Source organism: Myxocyprinus asiaticus, chromosome 19 (genome assembly GCF_019703515.2).
Source record: "Myxocyprinus asiaticus isolate MX2 ecotype Aquarium Trade chromosome 19, UBuf_Myxa_2, whole genome shotgun sequence".
Taxonomy (NCBI): domain Eukaryota; kingdom Metazoa; phylum Chordata; class Actinopteri; order Cypriniformes; family Catostomidae; genus Myxocyprinus; species Myxocyprinus asiaticus.
This window is the reverse complement of record NC_059362.1, coordinates 2569108-2591819: the sequence shown is the minus strand read 5'-3', so window position 1 is coordinate 2591819 and position 22712 is coordinate 2569108. Positions and strand designations below refer to the sequence as shown.

Sequence of the window (22712 nt, the reverse complement as noted above, 5' to 3'; positions counted from 1 at the left end):
CTGTGTACATCCCACCACAAGCCGACACAGACCGGGCACTCAAGGAACTGTATGGGAGTATAAGTGAGCAGGAAACCGTGCACCCTGAGGCCGCGTTCATTGTGACCGGGGACTTTAACAAAGACAACTTCAAGTCAGTAGCACTGAAATACTACCAACACATCAGTTTCAACACACGAGGGAACCGGGTTTTGGACCATTGCTACTCTCCCTTCCGGGATGGCTACAAATCCCTCCCCCGCCCACCATTTGGCAAATTGGACCACTCTTCCATTCTGCTTCTGCCCGCTTACAGGCAGAAACTGAAACAGGAAGCACCCACCCTCAGAATGATCCAGTGCTGGTTGGACCAATCAGATTCTATGCTACAAGACTGTTTTGATCACGCGGCCTGGGAGATGTTCCGGTCCGCCTTTGATGACGACATCGAAGTCTACGCTGATACCATAACATGTTTCATCAGGGAGTGCATAGATGATGTAGTGCTGACCAAAACAATACAGATCTACCCTAATCAGAAACCGTGGATTAATAGCGATGTTCGTGCGGCAATTAATGCACGGACCTCCGCTTTTAATTCCGTAAACAAGCCAGTTATGCCCTCCGCAAAACTATCAGAGCAGCCAAACGCCATTACAGGGGCAAGATTGAAGGACAGTTCAACACCACCGACTCTAGAAGCATGTGGCAGGGAATTAATATCATCACAGACTTCAAAGGGAATAAAAACTCCGCCGTGAACACCGCTGCCTCTCTACCGGATGAGCATAATACTTTATGTTTCGAGGGAAACAACACCGCCCTCATGGAGAGAGCTCCCCCACAGTGTATTTTTATTGTATACAGTCTTCTTATTTTGTGAATACTGTATATTGTATATTATTAGGTGTATAATGTATATTGTGTTGTGTAACAGATGTGTAAAATGTGTGATGTGTAAATCAGATGTTTATTGTAATTGTCATACTGCTGTGTTGCTTGGAACTTTCACCCACTGTTGCACTCATGTATATGGTTGAGTGACAATAAAGGGATTTGATTTTTTGATTTTGTAAGTTGCGGTAATGAGAATGATTTATAATTTATAGTTAAAAACCAACTAAAAAAAAACAGACCATCTCTACCCCTTTCACCCCTTTCACTCACACATATAAATGATCAAACAACATCTCACACACCATAATATTAAAATCCTTGTTTTGAAAGGCAACAGGTTTTTTTTAAATCTGTATCCAGATAGTGATGTATTGAATGTCAAATATATATATATATATATATATATATATATATACAGTTGTGCTCAAAAGTTTGCATACCCTGGCAGAAATTGTGAAATTTTGGCATTGATTTTGAAAATATGACTGATCATGCAAAAAAACTGTCTTTTATTTAAGGATAGTGATCATATGAAGCCATTTATTATCACATAGTTGTTTGGCTCCTTTTTAAATCATAATGAAACAGAAATCACCCAAATGGCCCTGATCAAAAGTTTACATACCCTTGAATGTTTGGCCTTGTTACAGACACACAAGGTGACACACACAGGTTTAAATGGCAATTAAAGGTTAATTTCCCACACCTGTGGCTTTTTAAATTGCAATTAGTGTCTGTGTATAAATTGTCAATGAGTTTGTTATCTCTCACGTGGATGCACTGAGCAGGCTAGATACTGAGCCATGGGGAGCAGAAAAGATCTGTCAAAAGACCTGCGTAACAAGGTAATGGAACTTTATAAAGATGGAAAAGGATTTAAAAAGATATCCAAAGCCTTGAAAATGCCAGTCAGTACTGTTCAATCACTTATTAAGAAGTGGAAAATTCGGGGATCTCTTGATACCAAGCCAAGATCAGGTAGACCAAGAAAGATTTCAGCCACAACTGCCAGAAGAATTGTTCGGGATACAAAGAAAAACCCACAGGTAACCTCAGGAGAAATACAGGCTGCTCTAGAAAATGACGGTGTGGTTGTTTCAAGGAACACAATATGACGATACTTGAACAAACATGAGCTGCATGGTCGAGTTGCCAGAAAGAAGCCTTTACTGCGCCAATGCCACAAAAAAGCCCGTTTACAATATACCCAACAACACCTTGACACGCCTCACAGCTTCTGGCACACTGTAATTTGGAGTGACGAGACCAAAATAGAGCTTTATGGTCACAAACATAAGTGCTATGTTTGGAGAGGGGTCAACAAGGCCTATAGTGAAAAGAATACCATCCCCACTGTGAAGCATGGTGGTGGCTCACTGATGTTTTGGGGGTGTGTGAGCTCTAAAGGCACGGGGAATCTTGTGAAAATTGATGGCAAGATGAATGCAGTATGTTATCAGAAAATTCATTTTTTTCTTTGTTGCCATGTTTTGTTTTATGATTGTGCCATTCTGTTATAACCTACAGTTGAATATGAATCCCATAAGAAATAAAAAGAAATGTGTTTTGCTGGCTCACTCATGTTTTCTTTAAAAATGATACATATATTACCAATTCTCCAAGGGTATGCAAACTTTTGAGCACAACTGTATATATATATATGGATTTTTGAATGGCCGATGCCGATATATAACACAATTTAATGTAGTAAATAACAAACATAAAATTGCTAAAAAATGAATAAACTCTTAATTAGCACTATATTTCCTCAATATCACTCAAAACTTTAAATAAATAAAAATAATATTGTATTTTAAATGGTAGATAGCAGTTTCTTCAGATTTCTGTTTAGTCATCAAATTTTAGTAATTTATTTGCACAGAAATTGTTAATATATTAGGAAGAAGGAAATAACAGTACACACAGTAGTCCAGCAACCATGTAGTCCGCATTTTCTAAAAAAATACAAAATCAAACCAATTGTACATACAGTGCACAGTGAATTAGACATTTACTTATAGCACACGTGAAGCGCTTTTACTTTGAAGTTGCTGGACAAATATGCAGGACTTAATGCAGTTGTGATGGTGATGCTTTAGATTAGATGATTGTTAAAAATAGCCTGTTGAAAATTAGGAATGTATCATACGTAAACCATGATATTACACTGCATCAATGTTTCTTTAATAGTTGTGCACACAGTATATACTCATCGAAGGATGGTCCTTATACTAAGACTGAAAGTTTCCTCCACTACTTGGTGCAGGTTTCCAGCTTGAACAGGGCCATGGCGATTCGCTTTCGTGTCGGAACCGGTGGCAACCCATGATAGGCGCAGCATCAGGACCAATATCACAAGGGCAACAGCTCCCTTTTGATTGCAATTCCGTCTTCTGATTGCATTTATTTGTGAAATTAAAATGACAGTAAGCTGTCTAATTTCAATGAATTGTCTCAATACTCTCCCCATTTTACCAAAACTTCAGAGGAAAAAAATTAGGCACATCTGGGAGGCGAAAGGTACACATTTAGCGATATCCACACATTTCTGTATGGAAACAATTTGCGATAAACCAAAACATATGCGACAAAGTGTTTAGGCATTACATCATAACGCACACCATTTTTATCGATAAAAGGTCATTTGAATGGAAACAGGCAGAAGACGGCTAATTTCCCAAAAAAAATTTTACGCATTTTCACTTTGTTGATAACAAAATAGCACGAAAAGTGGATAGAAACTAGGTTAATGTACCTCAAAAATCACTACACGACCACGAGGACTTAAAAGCATATTGGGAATTGGGCATTCCAAACTGGGAGAAAAAGGGGAGAAAATCCACAAAAAAAAAACAAAAAAAAATCAGCGTACTTTAAAATTTGACTTTAATTCGAATTTTGAAAATATTTAAGGTAAATATTCAAATGTAGTTTCTCTGCCCAACTGACAGCCCTACTCTCCGTTTCTTTCACTCGCTCACACACACAAACGCACTACCTTGTTACTTCAGCAAGTGCTCCAGTAAAGCAGCGCAAGTGTCGCAATCCTCCATTGCTAATTTTCAGTTGATGTTTTCAACCTAGCAACGAATGCTCTGGCTGTAAAAAGAAATTCCACTCACAAGAGCATTTTAGCGACAAAAAACAGAAAATGTCTTGATATAAAACCCTGAACGATGTCTTAAGGTGTGGTAACCATGGTATAAGCAGAAAAATTTACTTCGGCTGCGCATTGTGACTGCATTACTACCTCGGGGTGTGCATTATTTTTCAATAATGCAACAGTGCGTCGTCAATTATTTCTTACATAAGTATTCCCCTTTACATTCATATTGCACAAAACCACTTAAAATACTATAACGCTTAATTTTAACATTTACTCTCAATGCAACTATAACAGCACATAAAGTATTTATGTAGTCCCAACTCAAATGGATTAAGTAAACATCCATTTTACAGATTTAAATGGGTAGAATGCAAGGAAAAATGTTCTAGAATTGTGTTGCTTTAGTTCATTTTAATTAAGTAAATTGAACAAGCAGCAAAAATCCTTTAATTTTTTTTAGTGTATGGGAACACAGCAGTTGTATAGTGTTCCTGATTCTGATCCAGATGGTTCCAGAGCAAATCAAACATTGACTTTTTTTTTTTTTTAAATCAAATTTCTTGACTTTGAGGTTCAAAACAATCCAATTTGCAATTGCAAACTGTCTAATGAAGGTAGTTAATGGAGCCATTTGTAAAGAGGTGCCGCAAATAAATTCTAAGAAAGAGCAACTGAAATAAAAATAAGAGTATTTATTTATTTTTTTTTTTTGCCTGTTACACCAACAACCTTTCCTCTGTCATAAATGCTGACGACGACCCTTTCATGGTTTAGCTATTAACCGAGCGTTTGTGGAGTGGGGCAGTGAGCTCTTTCCTCAGACAACTCTACATGCTAAAGGTCACACAGCACATCTGACAGCATTACAAATGACCAAAACACTTGCCCTCAGGAGTAGATAGAGAAACAGAGAGAAAGGGTCAAGTATGTACATATTTCTCTCTGTAAGCGGCTGAGTCATTTTACATAAACAAAAGAGGAACACTAGCAGTACAGACAAAAGCACTAACATAGGGTCTTACTGTATTTTCCCATTGCAGTTAGTACACTAGAGTAGACGGTATGATGTGAAAAATGAGGCAAGCTAAAGCTGTACAGAAGATTTAACAGAGTCGAGGAAAGGGGTCAGAACCAGTATGTGGGCTGTTGCTATGACAATCAAAAATATACTCATGGAATGAGGCTGCTTGGAAACAGTGAGAGGTCGTGTTGTTTCTAAACAACTGAAAGCATGTACTTACATAAAAATGACAAACACTTTTAAAATTAAAGTTGTTGTTTTTTTTTTTAAGTTAAACACTTTAAATCAGTTTAAAGAAAGAAGATTTGCAATTAATTTCACATCATATGACATATACTGTATATTTCATACTGTATATTTAGCTATATTTAGTATAGTAATAGTGTAGGGCACATAATCTAGGCTATAATCTTTCTTTGTATGGAAAAGAGCAGCATGAACATTCTGCCTAACACCTGCTTTTGTGTTCCATGAAAGCAAGAAAGTCATACAGGTTTGGAACGACATAACGGTGAGTAAATGATGCTGAATTTAAATTTTTGTGTGAACTTCTTCTTCAAGATAGGTGTTTTACTTTATGTACTCTAAATCAATGGACAACAGAACAGTGTATGTTAGGTGTTCGATTAAGTTTTTCAGATCTCCACATCAAATGCCCAAACATGGTTAGGCTGATAAACTATGTTAAACTATCTTTCATAGCTGGCTAAATGTTTACAAGTCTCAGCATGCTCAGAACATTAAGTGGAGGACTATGCCCTGCCTACTTTTGATCTTCATCTAAGTTACAATAATGAACAAACACAATCGTGGTTTGACTCAAGATGGCGCCGAGTATGGCTGTTGCGTTGCGAGCTCCGACACAACATAGTAGTGTTTTGTTTGTTTTGTTCACAATTCTTATGTTTTTTGTCTTGGATGTTGTCTGCCTTATTGTCTACGATAGACAAACACTTTTGGACATTGGTTCAGCAATTTCACACCGTAAACCGGACTTCAAATTTCTCAATGCCGACCCGCTGTTTACACACATGCAAGCGGAGCCCTTTGTCTGGGCAGCACGGCCGCGGAAACGCAAAAGGAAAAGGGGAACAGAGTTCTCATCAGAGTAAGACGCTGCGCAAATCAACCCCCGCTACCCACTATTCTACTGGCAAATGTTCAGTCTCTGGATAACAAGCTCTAAGAGCTGAAAGCGCAGATCTCTTTCCAACGAGATACAAGGGACTGCTGCATTATCTGCCTTACGGAAACTTGGATGTCTGCGGAGATTCCAGACTCAGCCATTGAACCCTCGGGGTTCTCCGTGCACCGAGTGGACAGAGCGAAAGACCTCTCCGGTAAAAGCAGAGGAGGTGGTGTATGTTTTATGATCAACAAATCCTGGTGTGATCAGAGGAATGTACATTCTATCAAGTCTTTCTGCTCTCCTGATCTGGAATTTCTCATGCTTCTGTGTCGACCATTCTGGCTACCGAGGGAGTTCACAGCGGTCATTATCACTGCTGTGTACATCCAGCCACAAGCCGACACAGACCGGGCACTCAAGGAACTGTATGGGAGTATAAGAGAGCAGGAAACCGCGCACCCTGAGGCCGTGTTCATTGTGACCGGGGACTTTAATAAAGCCAGTTTAAAATCAGTCGCGCCAAAATACCACCAGCACATTAGTTTCAACACACGAGGGGACGGGGTTTTGGACCATTGCTACTCTCCCTTCCGGGATGGCTACAAACCCCTCACCCGCCCACCATTTGGCAAATCGGATCACTCTTCCGTTCTGCTTCTGCCCGCTTACAGGCAGAGACTGAAACAGGAAGCACCCACCCTCAGAACGATCCAGTGCTGGTCGGACCAATCAGATTCTACGCTTCTAGACTGTTTTGATCACACGGACTGGGAGATGTTCCGGTCCGCCTCTGATGACGACATCGAGCTTTACGCTGATAGCATAATGTGTTTCATCAAAAAGTGCGTGGAGGACGTGGTTCCGACCAGAACAATAAGGATCTATCCGAATCAGAAACCATGGATTAATAACGATGTTCGCGCGGCACTTAATGTGCGGACCTCCGCTTTTAATTCCAGGAACGCGGAGGAGCATAAACAAGCCAGTTATGCCCTCCGCAAAACTATCAGAACCGCAAAACGCCAGTACAGGAGCAAGATTGAAGGACAGTTTAACACCACCAACTCTAGAAGCATGTGGCAGGGAATTAACATCATCACGGACATTAAAGGGAATAAAAACTCCGCCATGAACACCGCTGCCTCTCTCCCGGATGAGCTAAATAATTTTTATGCTCATTTTGAGGGAAATAACACCGCCCTCGCGGAGAGAGCTCTCGCGGCCGAAGCTACAGAGGTTAGTTCACTCTCCGTCTCTGTAGCGGATGTAACCCGATCCTCCCGACGGGTGAATATCCGTAAAGCCGCGGGCCCAGACGGCATTCCGGGCCGCGTCATCACAGCGTGCGCAAACCAGCTGGCTGGTGTTTTTACGGACATTTTCAACCTTTCCCTCTCTTTGTCTGTAGTCCCCACATGCTTTAAAACATCCACCATTGTGCCTGTTCCAAAACAATCAAAAATCACTTGCTTAAATGACTGGCATCCTGTTGCTCTGACTCCCATCATCAGCAAATGCTTTGAGAGACTAATCAGAGATTACATCTGCTCTGTGCTGCCTCTATCTGTAGACCATTGCAGTTTGCTTACCGCAACACCTGCTCCACTGATGATGCCATTGCATCTACAATATACACTGCTCTCTCCCACCTGGAAAAAAAGAACACTTATGTTAGAATGCTGTTTGTAGACTACAGCTCAGCATTCAACAACATAGTGCCCTCCAAGCTAGATGAGAAACTCCGGGCTCTGGTCTTAAACAGCTCGCTGTGCAGCTGGATCCTGGACTTCCTGTCAAGCAGACACCAGGTGGTTAGAATGGGCAGCAACATCTCCTCATCACTGACCCTCAACACTGGAGCCCCGCAGGGCTGTGTTCTCAGCCCACTACTGTATTCCTTGTACACACATGACTGTGTGGCAACACACAGCTCCAATGCCATCATTAAGTTTGCTGATGACACGACGGCGGTAGGTCTGATCACTGACAATGATGAAACAGCCTACAGAGAGGAGGTGCACACTCTGACACACTGGTGTCAGGAGCACAACCTCTCCCTCAACGTCAGTAAGACAATGAGCTTGTGGTGGACTTCAGAATAAAAGACAGAGAATACAGTCCCATCACCATCAATGGAGCACCAGTGGAGAGAGTCAGCAGCTTCAGGGTTCCTGGGTGTCCACATCACTGAGGAACTCACATGGTCCATCCACACTGAAGTCGTTGTGAAGAAGGCTCATCAGCACCTCTTCTTCCTGAGACGGCTGAGGAAGTATGGAATGAACCGCCACATCCTCACACGGTTCTACACCTGCACTGTAGAGAGCATCCTGACTGGCTGCATCTCCGCCTGGTATGGCAATAGCACCACCCACAACCGCAAAGCACTGCAAAGGGTGGTGCGAACTGCCAGACACATCATCGGAGGTGAGCTTCCCTCCCTCCAGGAAATATATACAAGGCGGTGTGTGAAAAAAGCTCGGAGGATCATCAGAGACTCCAGCCACCCGAGCCATGAGCTGTTCTCACTGCTACCATCAGGCAGGCGGTATCGCAGCATCAGGACCCGCACCAGCCGACTCCATGACAGCTTCTTCCCCCAAGCAATCAGACTTTTGAACACTTGATCTCCCACGATCAAAATACATCAGCACTGCACTTTATTACTCTTACTCTTATATCTCACACCGGACTATTATAAATTATATTATTACTATATTATATTCTCTCTTAACAACTGACTATCAACCGACAGCCTGAATGTCAATACAGTACAATACTGTACATTCTATATATACTATATATACTTTTTTATATATTTTTATTTTTTATTTTTATTGAATAATGTGTATCTATATAGTGTGTATTGTATACTGTACAGTGTATGTTATTATTTGTATATTGTTGTGTGTAATTATGTGTATATCAGATGTTTAAATTGTGTTGTGTTAATTTGATGTTATTGTAAATTGGTATATGTCTCATCACTGTCACGACTGCTATGTTGATCGGAACTGCACCCAAGAATTTCACACACCATTGCACTTGTGTATATGGCTGTGTGACAACAAAGTGATTTGATTTAGATTTGATTTGATCCGTTTTCACTAATAACATAAAAATTGGAGGTGTGGGTTAGAGCTACTTTGACTACAAGAACTTTTGCTTTGCATAAGGCTGGAAAGGGTAACAAAGTAATCTTGAATTACTTAGCTTAGATATTCATCTGTCCACAGTTAGACAAATAGTCTATAAACAGAGATGATTTAGTACTGTGGGTACTCTCCCTAGAAGTGCAAACCATAGAAAGCTCAATGAGGTCAAAAAAAAAGACTAGAGTGACAGCTAAAAACATGAAGGAATCATTGGAACTGGTTAACATCTCTATTCATGAGTCTTCTATACGGAAAACATTAAACAGGCATGGTGTCCATGGCAGGACATCAAGAAGGAAGCTGCTGCTTTCCGACAAAAACATTGCTGCACTTCTGAAATTTGCCATCATCGAAGGAAAAATTAATTCCATATATTATCAAGATATCCTACAGGATAATATCAGGGTTGCTGTGCGCCAGCTGAAGCTCAATAGAAGTTGAGTGATGCAGCAGGACAATGATCCTAAACATCAAAGTAACTACAGAATGACTTCAAAAAAAGAAAATCCACCTTTTGGGGTGGCCCAGACAGAACCCAGACATGAACCCAATAGAGATGCTGTGGAATGACTTCAAGAGAGCTGTTCACACCAGACATCCTGAGAATATGGCTGAGCTGAAGCAGTTCTCTAAGGAAGAATGGTCCAAAATTCCTTCTGAATGTTGTGCAGGTCTAATCCGCAGCTACTGGAAAAAGTTGGTTGAGGTTATTGCTGCCAAAGGAGGATCGACCAGTTATTAAATCCAAGGGTTCACTTACATTTTCCACAGTACTGTGAGTGTTTAATGGGATGTGTTCAATAAAGACATGAAAGATTATAATTGTTTGTGTGTTGTTAGCTTAAGCACATTGTGTTTGTCTATACTTGTGACTTTGATGAAGATGAGATCACATTTTATGACCAATTAATGCAGAAAACCAGCTAATTCCAAAGGGTTCACATACTTGTTCTTGCCACTGTATATAATGTATTTTTATTTATCATAATATTTCCATTTATTTGTATTTATAAATTGTACTTTTTTGCTATCCAAATAAATGTACAGTGAGGTCCAAAACCACAAGTGAAAATGCTTCTATTTTGCATTTATCTAATTTATAATAACTTTTTTATTATTATTGCAAATTATATTATTAGCATAACAATTTAATCAATACAAGAAAGTGCACAATCTTAAATAATTATTTTATGTATACAGTTGTGCTCAAAAGTTTGCATACCCTTGGAGAATTGGTAAAATATGTACCATTTTTAAAGAAAACATGAGTGAGCAGGCAAAACACATTTCTTTTATTTCTTATGGGATTCATATTCAACTGTAGGTTATAACAGAATGGCACAATCATAAAACAAAACATGGCAACAAAGAAAGAAATTAAATGACCCCTGTTCAAAAGTCTGCATACCCTTAGTTCTTAATACTGTGTATTGCCCCCTTTAGCATCAATGACAGCGTGCAGTCTTTTGTAATAGTTGTCTATGAGGCCCCAAATTCTTGCAGGTGGTATAGCTGCCCGTTCGTCTTGGCAAAATGCCTCCAGGTCATGCAAAGTCTTTGGTCGTCTTGCATGAACCGCACTTTTGAGACCTATTAAGGTCAGGAGACTGTGATGGCCACTCCAGAACCTTCATCTTTTTCTGCTGTAACCACTGGAGTGTCAACTTGACCTTGTGCTTAGGGTCATTGTCGTGCTGGAAAGTCTAAGAGTGTCCCATGCACAGCTTTCATGCAGAAGAATGCAAATTGTCTGCCAGTATTTTCTGATAACATACTGCATTCATCTTGCCATCAATTTTCACAAGATTCCCCGTGCCTTTAGAGCTCACACACCCCCAAAACATCAGTGAGCCACCACCATGCTTCACAGTGGGGATGGTATTCTTTTCACTATAGGCCCTCTCCAAACATAGTGCTTATGTTTGTGACCATAAAGCTCTATTTTGGTCTCGTCACTCCAAATTACAGTGTGCCAGAAGCTGTGAGGCATGTCTAGGTGTTGTCAGGCATATTGTAACCGGGGTTTTTTTGTGTGGCATTGGCGCAGTAAAGGCTTCTTTCTGGCAACTCGACCATGCAGCTCATGTTTGTTCAAGTATCGTCATATTGTGCTCCTTGAAACAACCACACCGTCATTTTCCAGAGCAGCCTGTATTTCTCCTGAGGTTACCTGTGGGTTTTTCTTTGTATCCCGAACAATTCTTCTGGCAGTTGTGGCTGAAATCTTTCTTGGTCTACCTGAACTTGGCTTGGTATCAAGAGATCCCCGAATTTTCCACTTCTTAATAAGTGATTGAACAGTACTGACTGGCATTTTCAAGGCTTTGGATATCTTTTTATATCCTTTTCCATCTTTATAAAGTTCCATTACCTTGTTACGCAGGTCTTTTGACAGTTCTTTTCTGCTCCCCATGGCTCAGTATCTAGCCTGCTCAGTGCATCCACGTGAGTGCTAACAAACTCATTGACTATTTATACACAGACACTAATTGCAATTTAAAAAGCCACGGGTGTGGGAAATTAACCTTTAATTGCCATTTAAACCTGTGTGTGTCACCTTGTGTGTCTGTAACAAGGCCAAACATTCAAGGGTATTTAAACTTTTGATCAGGGCCATTTGGGTGATTTCTGTTACCATTATGATTTAAAAAGGAGCCAAACAACTATGTGATAATAAATGGCTTCATCTGATCACTATCCTTAAATAAAAGACATATTTTCAAAATCAATGCCAAAATTTCACAATTTCTGCCAGGGTATGCAAACATTTGAGCACAACTGTATATATATATATATATATATATATATACACACACACACACACACACAGTTGAAGTCAGGAGTTTACATACACTTAGGTTGAAGTCCTTAAAACTCATTTTTTAACCACTCCACAGGTTTCATATTAACAAACTACAATTTTGGCAAGCTGTTTATTACATCTACTTTGTGCATGACATGAGTAATTTTTCCAACAATTGTTTACAGATGGATTGTTTCACTTTTAATTGACAATATCACAATTCCAGTGGGTCAGAAGTTTACATACACTAAGTTAACTGTGCCTTTAAACAGCTTGGAAGATTCCAGAAAATTATGTCAAGCCTTTAGGTAATTAGCCAATTAGCTTCTGATAGGCAAATTGGCTAATTGGAGTCAATTGGAGGTGTACCTGTGGATGTATTTTAAGACCTACCTTCAAACTCTTTGCTTGACATTATGGGAAAAATCAAAAGAAATCAGCCAAGACTTCAGAAAAAAACATTGTGGACCTCCACAAGTCTGGTTCATCCTTGGGAGCAATTTTCTAAATGCCCAAAGGTACCATGTACATTGTACGAACCATAGTACGCAAGTATAAACACCATGGACCACGCAGCCATCATACCGCTCACATACCCATTCTGTCTACAAGAGATTAATGTAGTTTGGTGCGAAAAGTGCAAATCAATCCCATAACAACAGCCAAGGACCTTGGTAGACAAGTATCTATATCCACAATAAAATGAGTCCTATATCGACATAATCTGAAAGGCTGCTCAGCAAGGAGGAAGCCACTGCTCCAAAACCACCATAAAATAGCCAGACTACAGTTTGCAAGTGCACATAGGGACAAAGATCATACTTTTTGGAGAAATGTCCTCTGGACTGATGAAACAAAAATTTAACTTTTGGCCATAATGACCATCGTTATGTTGGGAGGTGAAAGGGTGAGGCTTGCAAGCCGAAGAACACCACTCCAACCGTGAAGCATGGGGGTGGCAGCATCATGTTGTGGGGGTGCTTTGCTGCAGGAGGGACTGGTGCACTTCACAAAATAGATGGCATAATGAGGAAGGAAAATTATGTGGATATATTGAAGCAACACCTCAAGACATCAGCCAGGAAGTTAAAGCTCAATCGCAAATGGGACTTCCAAATGGACAATGACCCCAAGCATACCTCCAAAATAGTGGCAAAATGTCTTAAGGACAACAAAGTCAAGGTACTGTGTGGCCATCACAAAGCCCTGACCTCAATCCGAGAGAAAATTTGTGGGCAGAACTGAAAAAGCATGTGCGAGCAAGGAGGCCTACAAACCTGACTCAGTTACACCAGTTCTGTCCGGAGGAATGGGCCAAAATTCCAGCAACTTATTGTGAGAAGCTTGTGGAAGGCTATCCAAAACGTTTGACCCAAGTTAAATAATTTAAAGGCAATGCTACCAAATACTAACAAAGTGTATGTAAACTTCTGACCCACTGGGAATGTGATGAAAGGAATAAAAGCTGAAATAAATCATTCTCTCTACTATTATTCTGACATTTCACATTCTTAAAATAAAGTAGTGATCCTAACAGACCTCAGACAGGGAATGTTTTCTATGATTAAATAAATATATGATTAAATATATATTATATATATTAGATCAAAACATTTCTTTGTTTACATTTTTCAAAATCTTAAAACATTACTTTTTTTCAGGTTTCAATAGGATTTTAAATCCCAGATTTTCAAATTGGTCTCAGATTTTGCTATAATCTCAGATTTTATTAAATTCAAGTGAACTTTCCAAAGCAGGCATTAAGCTGCACAAGATGTGTGTATTGTGTCAATGGAAAAGCGATAACAGCCAGGCCATGATAACATTTGTTGATTCTGTATTGTGTGCACACTGCTGTATGTATTACATCATAAACCCAGTGAAAGAGATGTCTTTAAAGATGCAGTGAGTTTAAAATAGTTCCACTCACACCAGTTCGCCAGCCTTTACTCGAACAAATTACATTCAGTCTGCACTGACCCCTCTGAGTGTCTAACGCCCATCACAGGCATCACTCACACAATGACCACCACAAAACCCACAGGCCACTGTCAATGAAATATTCATTATGTAAGTCAAGCAAAGTTTGCCATGCCAGTACAGGTGAAACCATCAAACACAAACATACACACTCAAAACACAAAGCAACACACACCCTTCCACATATCTCACAGCACGCACACAATGTTATTGTACGGTTTATCATTACAGATTTCATGAGTGAAAGATAATCATGAACTAACCTAGACATGATGAATAGATGACCCAAAATGAAAATTCTGTCCTCATACAAAGCTATCATTTTCCTATAACTTTAGAAGACTTGGAATAAAGTACACATGTCAAATGGAATACTTTTATGACACTTTTACAGGGTTGTTGTTTTTTTGTTTTTGTTTTTTCACATTATGGAACATAAAACAGTGTAAACAGAGACTGTTCAGCCCGAAACGGAGCACTTGTATTCTAATGAATGGGAGAAATTGGAATGACCAATATTGCGGATGTAGAGAAGGAAGTCCCGCCTAAAAGGTAAAAGAGCCAATAACCTTTCAGATAGAGACATAGCCTGTCAATCAACTCGTGAACATGCATGTGCATTAGCTGGACCTGCCTGACAAATAATGTTTTTAGCATTATCTGAGCTAAAGAAGTACAATTTATGATACTACTGTTGACAGATTTTACTGCAGATTTGAAATATGTTCTGTGATCATAATCTTGACCAGCCGTTTTGGAGATTTCATTCTTTCCTCATTCAAGTAGATAGGAGCTGTACTTTTATGTCGCTTGTTTAGATGGCGGCCAAGTGGACTGACTTGTCATAAAAAAGGTCTTTGGTATAAATCACCATAGAGTGTGAATATTCTGCCTAGCGGAAGAAAGAAAGTGTTTGAAATGACATGAGTGTGAATAAACGACAACAGAAATGTCATTTTTGAATGAACACTTCTTTTACGTTACCCTGTAAAGGGCTGAAACTGACAACACTCTCATTGTATTCTTCATAGTAATGACTAATTCTTTATTTAGTTCTCTATAAAAAGTCTTTCTGTTAGTTCTGAATATAGAAACGTCTTTTTCAGACCCATTTTTGTGTAATTCTGTCATGCTGAATCTAAACGGAAGGCCAGTCTGCAAACAACCAGCAAAAAGCACATACCAGTGCAAACAGCCAAAGCCCGGCTGGCAGACCCCAATGAGCACACACACAGAGGGAGAGAGAAATCTCTTTTTCAAGCAGCCAGAGCTGCTGTAGTCCGGCTGGCAGAATTCATGGGGGAGTTCAGCTCGCAGCTGCTGAACGTGGGAGACACCTTTGCTCTCACACAGATCTCCTCTGCTCCATCTGACAACACAAATAACAGCAGCATCCTGCTTCACACCACTGAGATACTGCCGACTCCATACATCCAGATGATCCTTGTGTGGCACAAATGGGGAATTAAATGGTTTGGCACAAAATGTGGCTGAAGACTGAGGGCACAGGCACATTACTCATTTGGCTTGGATATGGCTTTTTCAATGGCCAATGCCAACATGAAGAGAACTGACTGATGGCTGAACTTTTGCTAAAAATAACCAAAACTAAAAAATATTCAACCTGATCTCATGAACATTATGTGACTGTGGCAACATTTTTGCTAAACAAAATGATATGCTTCATTACACTCACTGCAGTTTCTCAGTGAAATATCCAGCGGGGGTGCCAAAAGCAAGTCAAATGGTGTAGTAATCGGACAAGGTTTTTAAGGTGAATGTTAGATGGAGGCTTTAACGAGTAAAACGTACCTCTCCAACCTAAAACTTTAACCAGACATCCTTACCCTAAACCAACACCTAAACCTAACTAATAGCGTCTTAAAAGCAAATGAAACATGAAAAGCACAATTTCTGAAGCAACTACATAATTTCTTGTTGCTTCTTTGATACACGTGTACTGCCCAGCCCTACTATATCGTGTATATCACTATATACTATACGTGTATCTATAAGTGGGCAGGGCTTCACGTGAGACAGGAGACAACTGAAGAAACACAGACAGGGGTTTTCAGGCACTGACAATATTTCGGCGGCTGCCCAAGCGATATTTTAGGTCGCCGAAGCAAATTCAATGTCACTCATCTCGCGTTCTAAATATGCTTCTGATCACACACAGCTGTGTTTCACGTTATTGTTGCGCTCCAGAGATCCAGAGATAACGCAAGCGAGTCCAGCAGGCTTCACGTTTGTGCTCCAGAGACAGGAGAGTGCAGAGCGGGATCACTCGTGCTACTTAATCCGGTTTCTCTCGATATCACGATGCAGACCACAAAACTTAAAGCTTAATGTCACTTCTGTGCCACTAGCGCTACTAAATGGAATTGCAAAAATAAACGTTGCTTTCAAAACAGATTTCTGAATATGCCCCCCATTGGTCAAAGAAACAGACAGTTCCGCCCCCAACTCACGCCACTGATCGAGTCAGTGTGACTGTGTAGTGTTTACAGTTTTCAAGAAAATGTACTTACAAATGTCTTACTTATAGTTGTCTCTGCACATTACACTGAGATAGGAGAAAGTATTTTAACACATAAAAATGTACATACTTCAGCTTTAAGTGACCCATTTGAATTCTTCAAAGTTTTGTTTGTTTTTACCTTAAAGCACTATGGAGGAACTCAAACATCTCAAACGGCTAGACAGCCCAAAATCCTAAAGACCACTGACGGGGAAAACAGCTAAAACAATGTGTAATGTGGCAACAGTTATGTGTCATATGGGTTTTTTAAACTACACATGATCACTCTTAATAAATTCTGTACAATGATATCTAATACAATGATATTAAATATAATACAACAGTTAGTTCCGGTCCTCGAATCTGATTGATCGAGAGACATTCCATGAATACTGATGTCTCACACCATCAGCACTCAGACGCTTCACTCTTTCTGTCACTCCGCTTATATGTTTGTGGCCTTCTAAACTAAAGTGTAAGAGCAGTGCAGATATGTAAAAGAGCTAGATGTATGTCTCCATTTTTCCCTGTGACATTAAAGACCTTAGCCAGCAGGTGGCGACAAAATACTATTTTTATGTTTTATAAGACAGTAAAGTTTGACATGAAATGGAAGCCTAAGCGATAATTCTCGCAGAGGACTCGTAGTAGCATTGCGTCATTCATTCAATTCCAGCATCAATGTTTCACAGTATTCGATGCACACTGCACACTGATCTTCCCGTTAGGTGTAAGAAAGATTGTGTGTTCTGCAGCCATATCAGCCGAGTCATGCTGTTAACATCTGGTTACATAAGCGTTGTATGCCCGAGTATATCCCAGTAACGGGGAATCAGCATGCATGTTGATTATGCACAACTACTTTCAGTGTATGTGATTGATTATCTCCATTAAGTTCAGCTAATGCTTCTCGTTTTCTGCTAGTCACTCCTATTGCACGTTAAATCACAAACTCTTGCTTTGAATTTTCTTCAGATGTCTAGAATCAGATCTCCTTTAAAGGGGCAGTATCATTGTTGCTGTGTAACTTTTGTCACCTAGTGGTAGGCTATGGTGTTAAAACATTATTAAAATGTAATTAATAGCATATGCTTGAGCATTGTCATATAGTTTAGGTAGTTGCAGTGATTCGTGTTAACTTATTCTTTTGTTTTCTCGGGTCAGATCATATTCCGTTTTCACTCACTCGCATGTGAAAGAGAAACACAAACATTTCACATGCTATGCCTTTGCTTTCCAAGCAAACAGCCCTTTGTTTTCCGTCATTTGGTACTCTCCACTATGTTCATGCAGCTGGTCTCCATTAGGGATGGGCACGAGTACTCGAGTACCCAAGTACTCAGAAGTGACAGCAATGATCGATCATGAAAACGATGATCGAAAATTAAAATGCTTGACATGACTTACAACTACCTGACAACTATACACTATGAATCAAAGAGGGGCCTTATTTTTAATTTTGAGATTGATTATGTTGTCATTTTCAGTGGTACCTTGATTGTCAACAGAGACATCTCATAGCAACCAAACTGATAAACGATGTTGCAATGCTAACGTTTGTTCTACAGGTTTACAATAATCAGAAGAAAGTTTAATCCACCGTGTTTTGAACATCTGTCTCTGCACACATTTGCTAAACAGGTTTTATTGTCATATAATGTACAATCTGGAGAAGCGCACACACAAACACAAGATGAAATCTTTCTTTCAAACATCTAGATGGAGCACAGATGAATGTAACAGAATGCAAAATACAAAACTATTTTTAACTTAACACTGCATTTTAAAAACACGATGATTATGGCGTCACGGAACCACGGTTTGCAGATCCACGGTTCAGAAACAGTGCTGCGCACTTACTAAGCTTATTACGGTAACCTGAAGGAAGAACAGAGACGCACGTTCTGAGCATTGTTTCACTGAATTGACCAGCGAGTCTTCACATAATGACAAAATATTATGCATTATATTTTGATAATGCCCTCTTTTGTACTTATTGTAACAGACTACATTATAACAGCCTATGTTAATGAATAAACGTTGTAACACCGAGACACAATGCAGCAGCCAAAGACGTATGACATATACGTACATACTGTATTTGTACGTCTATGTTCATGGGCAGCCTGTTCCACGGACACATCGCAAGCAATGCCACCCACTGAACTAGTACTGGCAGATTCTGATCCAGCACGTAAGAAAGTAGTTCCATGCAGAAATGCGTTTTTTTGTGACAGTCCATAGTTTTTCCTCATTTTTTTGTTTTTGTTTACTTGTTCGTTGAAGTGTTGTATATAAGCGATATCACACTATACAATAGTGTGATGCAGTATGGCCCTAAATCAGCACGGCTAAGATGACCTGCGGCAGTCGGCCTGCGACCGATTCACAGGAGTGCCATACTGCACGATTGCTTGTATGATATTACTTAAAGGTGCTATATGTCATATTTTTACTGTACCAAATCAGTAGGACTCAAGATGGCACCGAGTATGGCTGCTGCATTGCGAGCTCCGACACAACATTGCAGTTTTTTGTTTGTTTTGTTTACAATTCTTATGTTTTTTTGTCTTGGATGTTGTCTGCCTTATTGTCTATGACAGACACGGCAGCGGAGCCCTTTGTCTGGGCAGCCTGGCCACAGAAACGCAGAAGGAAAAGGGGAAGGAGAGCCGGCGTTCTCATCAGAGTAAGATGTCACGCAAATCGACCCCTGCTACCCAGTATTCTACTGGCAAATGTTCAGTCTCTAGACAGCATGGTCTGCGAGCTGAGAGCGCGGATCTCTTTCCAATGAGAGATGAGGGACTGCTGCATTATCTGCCTTACAGAAACTTGGATGTCTGCTGAAGTTCCAGATTCAGCTATTGAACCCGCAGGGTTCTCCGTGCACCGAGTGGACAGAGTGAAAGACCTCTCAGGTAAAAGCAGAGGAGGTGGTGTATGTTTTATGATCAACAAATCCTGGTGTGATCAGAGGAACGTACATTCTATCAAGTCTTTCTGCTCTCCTGATCTGAAATTTCTCATGCTTCTGTGTCGGCCATTCGGGCTACCGAGGGAATGAGGCCGTGTTCATTGTGACCGGGGACTTTAACAAAGCCAATTTCAAATCAATCGAACCACAATACCACCAACATATTAGTTTTAACACACGAGGGAACCGGGTTTTGAACCATTACTACTCTCCTTCTGGGATGGCTACAAATCCCTCCCCTACCCACCATTTGGTAAATCGGACCACTCTTCCATTCTGCTTCTGCCCACTTACAGGCAGAAACTGAAACAGGAAGCACCCACCCTCGGAACGATCCAGTGCTGGTCGGACCAATCAGATTCTATGCTACAAGACTGTTTTGATCACGGGGACTGGGAGATGTTCCGGTCCGCCTCTGATGACGACATCGAGCTTTACGCTGACAGTGTAACATGTTTCATCAGAAAGTGCGTAGATGATGTTGTTCCAATCAAAACAATACGGATCTATCCCAACCAGAAGCCATGGATAAATAGCGATGTTCGCGCAGCACTTGATGCGCAGACCTCCGCTTTTAATTCCGGGAACGCGGAGGAGCATAAACAAGCCAGTTATGCACTCCGCAAAACTATCAGAGCAGCCAAACGCCAGTACAGGAATAAGATTGAAGGACAGTTTAACACCACCAACTCTAGAAGCATGTGGCAGGGAATTAATATCATCACAGACTTTAAAGGGAATAAAAACTCTGTGAACACCGCTGCCTTGCAAAAGCCCTGCAAAGGGTGGTGCGAACTACCAGACACATCATCAGAGGTGAGCTTCCCTCCCTCCAGGACATATATACCAGGCGGTGTGTGAAAAAAGCTCGGAGGATCATCAAGAGACTCCAGCCACCCGAGCCATGGGCTGTTCTCACTGCTACCATCAGGCAGGCGGTATCGCAGCATCAGGACCCGCACCAGCCGACTACATGACGGCTTCTTCCCCCAAGCAATCAGACTTTTGAACTCTTGATCTCTCACTATCCATATACATCAGCACTGCACTTTATTAATCTTATTATCTCACACTGGACTGTCTTAAATTATATTCTCTCTTAACAACACACTTGCAACTGACTATCAACCGACAGCCTGAATGTCAATACAGCACAATACAACCTACTGTACATTTGATATATACTATATACACTATTTTTATTGTATACTGTGTATTCTATATTGTGTGTATTGTATACTGTACATTGTATATTATTATTTGTATATTGTGTTGTGTGTAATTATGTGTATGATATGTAAATTGTGTTGTGTTTTTTTTTTTTTTTTTTTTTTTTACAATCCAGGAAAATGTAATTATATGGTGATATACAGCATATAGAAAGTGTAGACTGGTGGTTAAAATTTTGGCCTGGAATTTGAAAGCTTGTAGGTTAAAATTTTCCTGACAGATTTATCGGTCTGTCACAAGTTGTAACACAGCACAGCCTGTAGTAGCAGTGGCACCAAATATTTGGACTTTAAAACAATCTACAGGCTTATTTCCACATGATCTCTCAAAAGCAGAAGTAGATCCTACCACCCACATATTAAAAATACTCCAAACATCACTAATAATAACAACCACAGGATGTAAACACAACAACAGTGTTAGGTTCCAAACTTATTAAACTGGTTAACAAAATCTCCAGCTTGAAGAAGATGAAACCCATCCTGGAAAGAAAGAGTAAAACATGCATTTGCACTAAACACTAGGGCTGTGTCTCAAATCCTAGTCAGCTGTCTACCTGTACAGCAGCGTTTTGAGGCACCATAGACCTCTGTGATGGACAAAATTACCTATGCACCTATGATACCCAAACCTACTATCAAGATAGGCAGCTCACAGGGTTTTGAGACACATCCCTAGGATACAGTTGCCATAAATAGTGCACATTGCCCTGGGTAATAAATAAAGTCCCGTTCATGCGATCCCTCACCTCGGTCCCGAAAACCCCGGTTGATCCTTACAGCTGACGGCCGGTAAAGCTTCACTGTTGCTGATGTAGGCGGTTAACACAACACTCTTCTCGTCCTGCTGTCCACTCATGTTGAGCACTGCATTATTATGGAAGTTTCGATGTAACTTCGAAGGAACTGCCGCTCGACTCTTTCCTAACGACATGAATAATCAGCGACTTTCAGCTCCGCCCCTTCGGGTGGCGACATACCAATCCTACTACAGTGAAGACTTGCCTAATGAATATTAATCTTATTATGTCATACTCGCCCACTGAGCCTTCTTGATTGGGTAAAAGGCGACGTAAGTAACATTACGTAAGTAACCAGTTTTATTGTGGTGAAGGCTTGGCTCATGAATATTAAATGAAGGACGTAACTGAACGCTTCAGGAAGGATAACGAGCAACATACGTAACGTATTTAATATACATAAGATGAGCCTTCGTCGTAGTAGGATTCAAATTGAACGTAATAGACGCGCGCTTCACACTGCACTGCTCTTAAAACGCTGTTGAAATGTGAAAGGCTTTAAATTAGGCTGTAGACTTCAGTCAAACACAACTGCATCTTTAGTCTGTAGTACTCTAGCAGTTTTAATATCGTAAAACCAATATCAATCCCCAATGACATGACCCAGCCTGCACCTCAACTGCTTACTGAAGTGAATTAATTTAATGATATTTGTCCCATTACTTAATTATGACACCTCATATCTATCTCACAGATTAATAAGGGAGATATGAAAAATAAACTCTTATAAAAACAATATTCAAAGAATGCATTTCAAAAAAAGGTATTGGTTAAAAGATTATTTCTGGAATTAAACCCGATAACTATAAGTAAGCTGCATCTGAAAGGACTAAATATTAAATGAAACAAATTACAATAAAATGCAAAGTAATCTCTTCAGTAATCTAAATACTTTTTGAATGTAACTGTATTCTAATTACCAATGATTTCAATTGTAACTGTAGTGGAATACAGTTACTTATATTTTGTATTTTAAATACGTTATCCCGTTACATGTATTCTGTTACTCCCCAACCTTGCACATATCACCATCAGAAAGGCTCAAGCCTCTTCATCGGCAAAAAACCAAAGATGTGTACTAAAGGCTAAATATCATTTAACATTATCATTCAAAT

At 40.1% G+C, this 22712-nt stretch overlaps 1 protein-coding gene across 2 annotated transcripts in view; it reads right to left on the bottom strand.

Moving 5' to 3' along the window:
- arhgap18 (Rho GTPase activating protein 18) overlaps nt 1-21748 on the bottom strand; it is a 77162-nt gene extending 55414 nt beyond the window's left edge. For both annotated transcript variants that reach the window (XM_051644844.1, XM_051644845.1), the window contains exon 1: nt 21547-21748. In XM_051644844.1, the coding sequence (XP_051500804.1) occupies nt 21547-21731 (185 nt within the window). In that variant the 5' untranslated portion in view covers nt 21732-21748. The remainder of the gene's footprint in view (nt 1-21546) is intronic.
- Nucleotides 21749-22712: the final 964 nt, after the last annotated feature.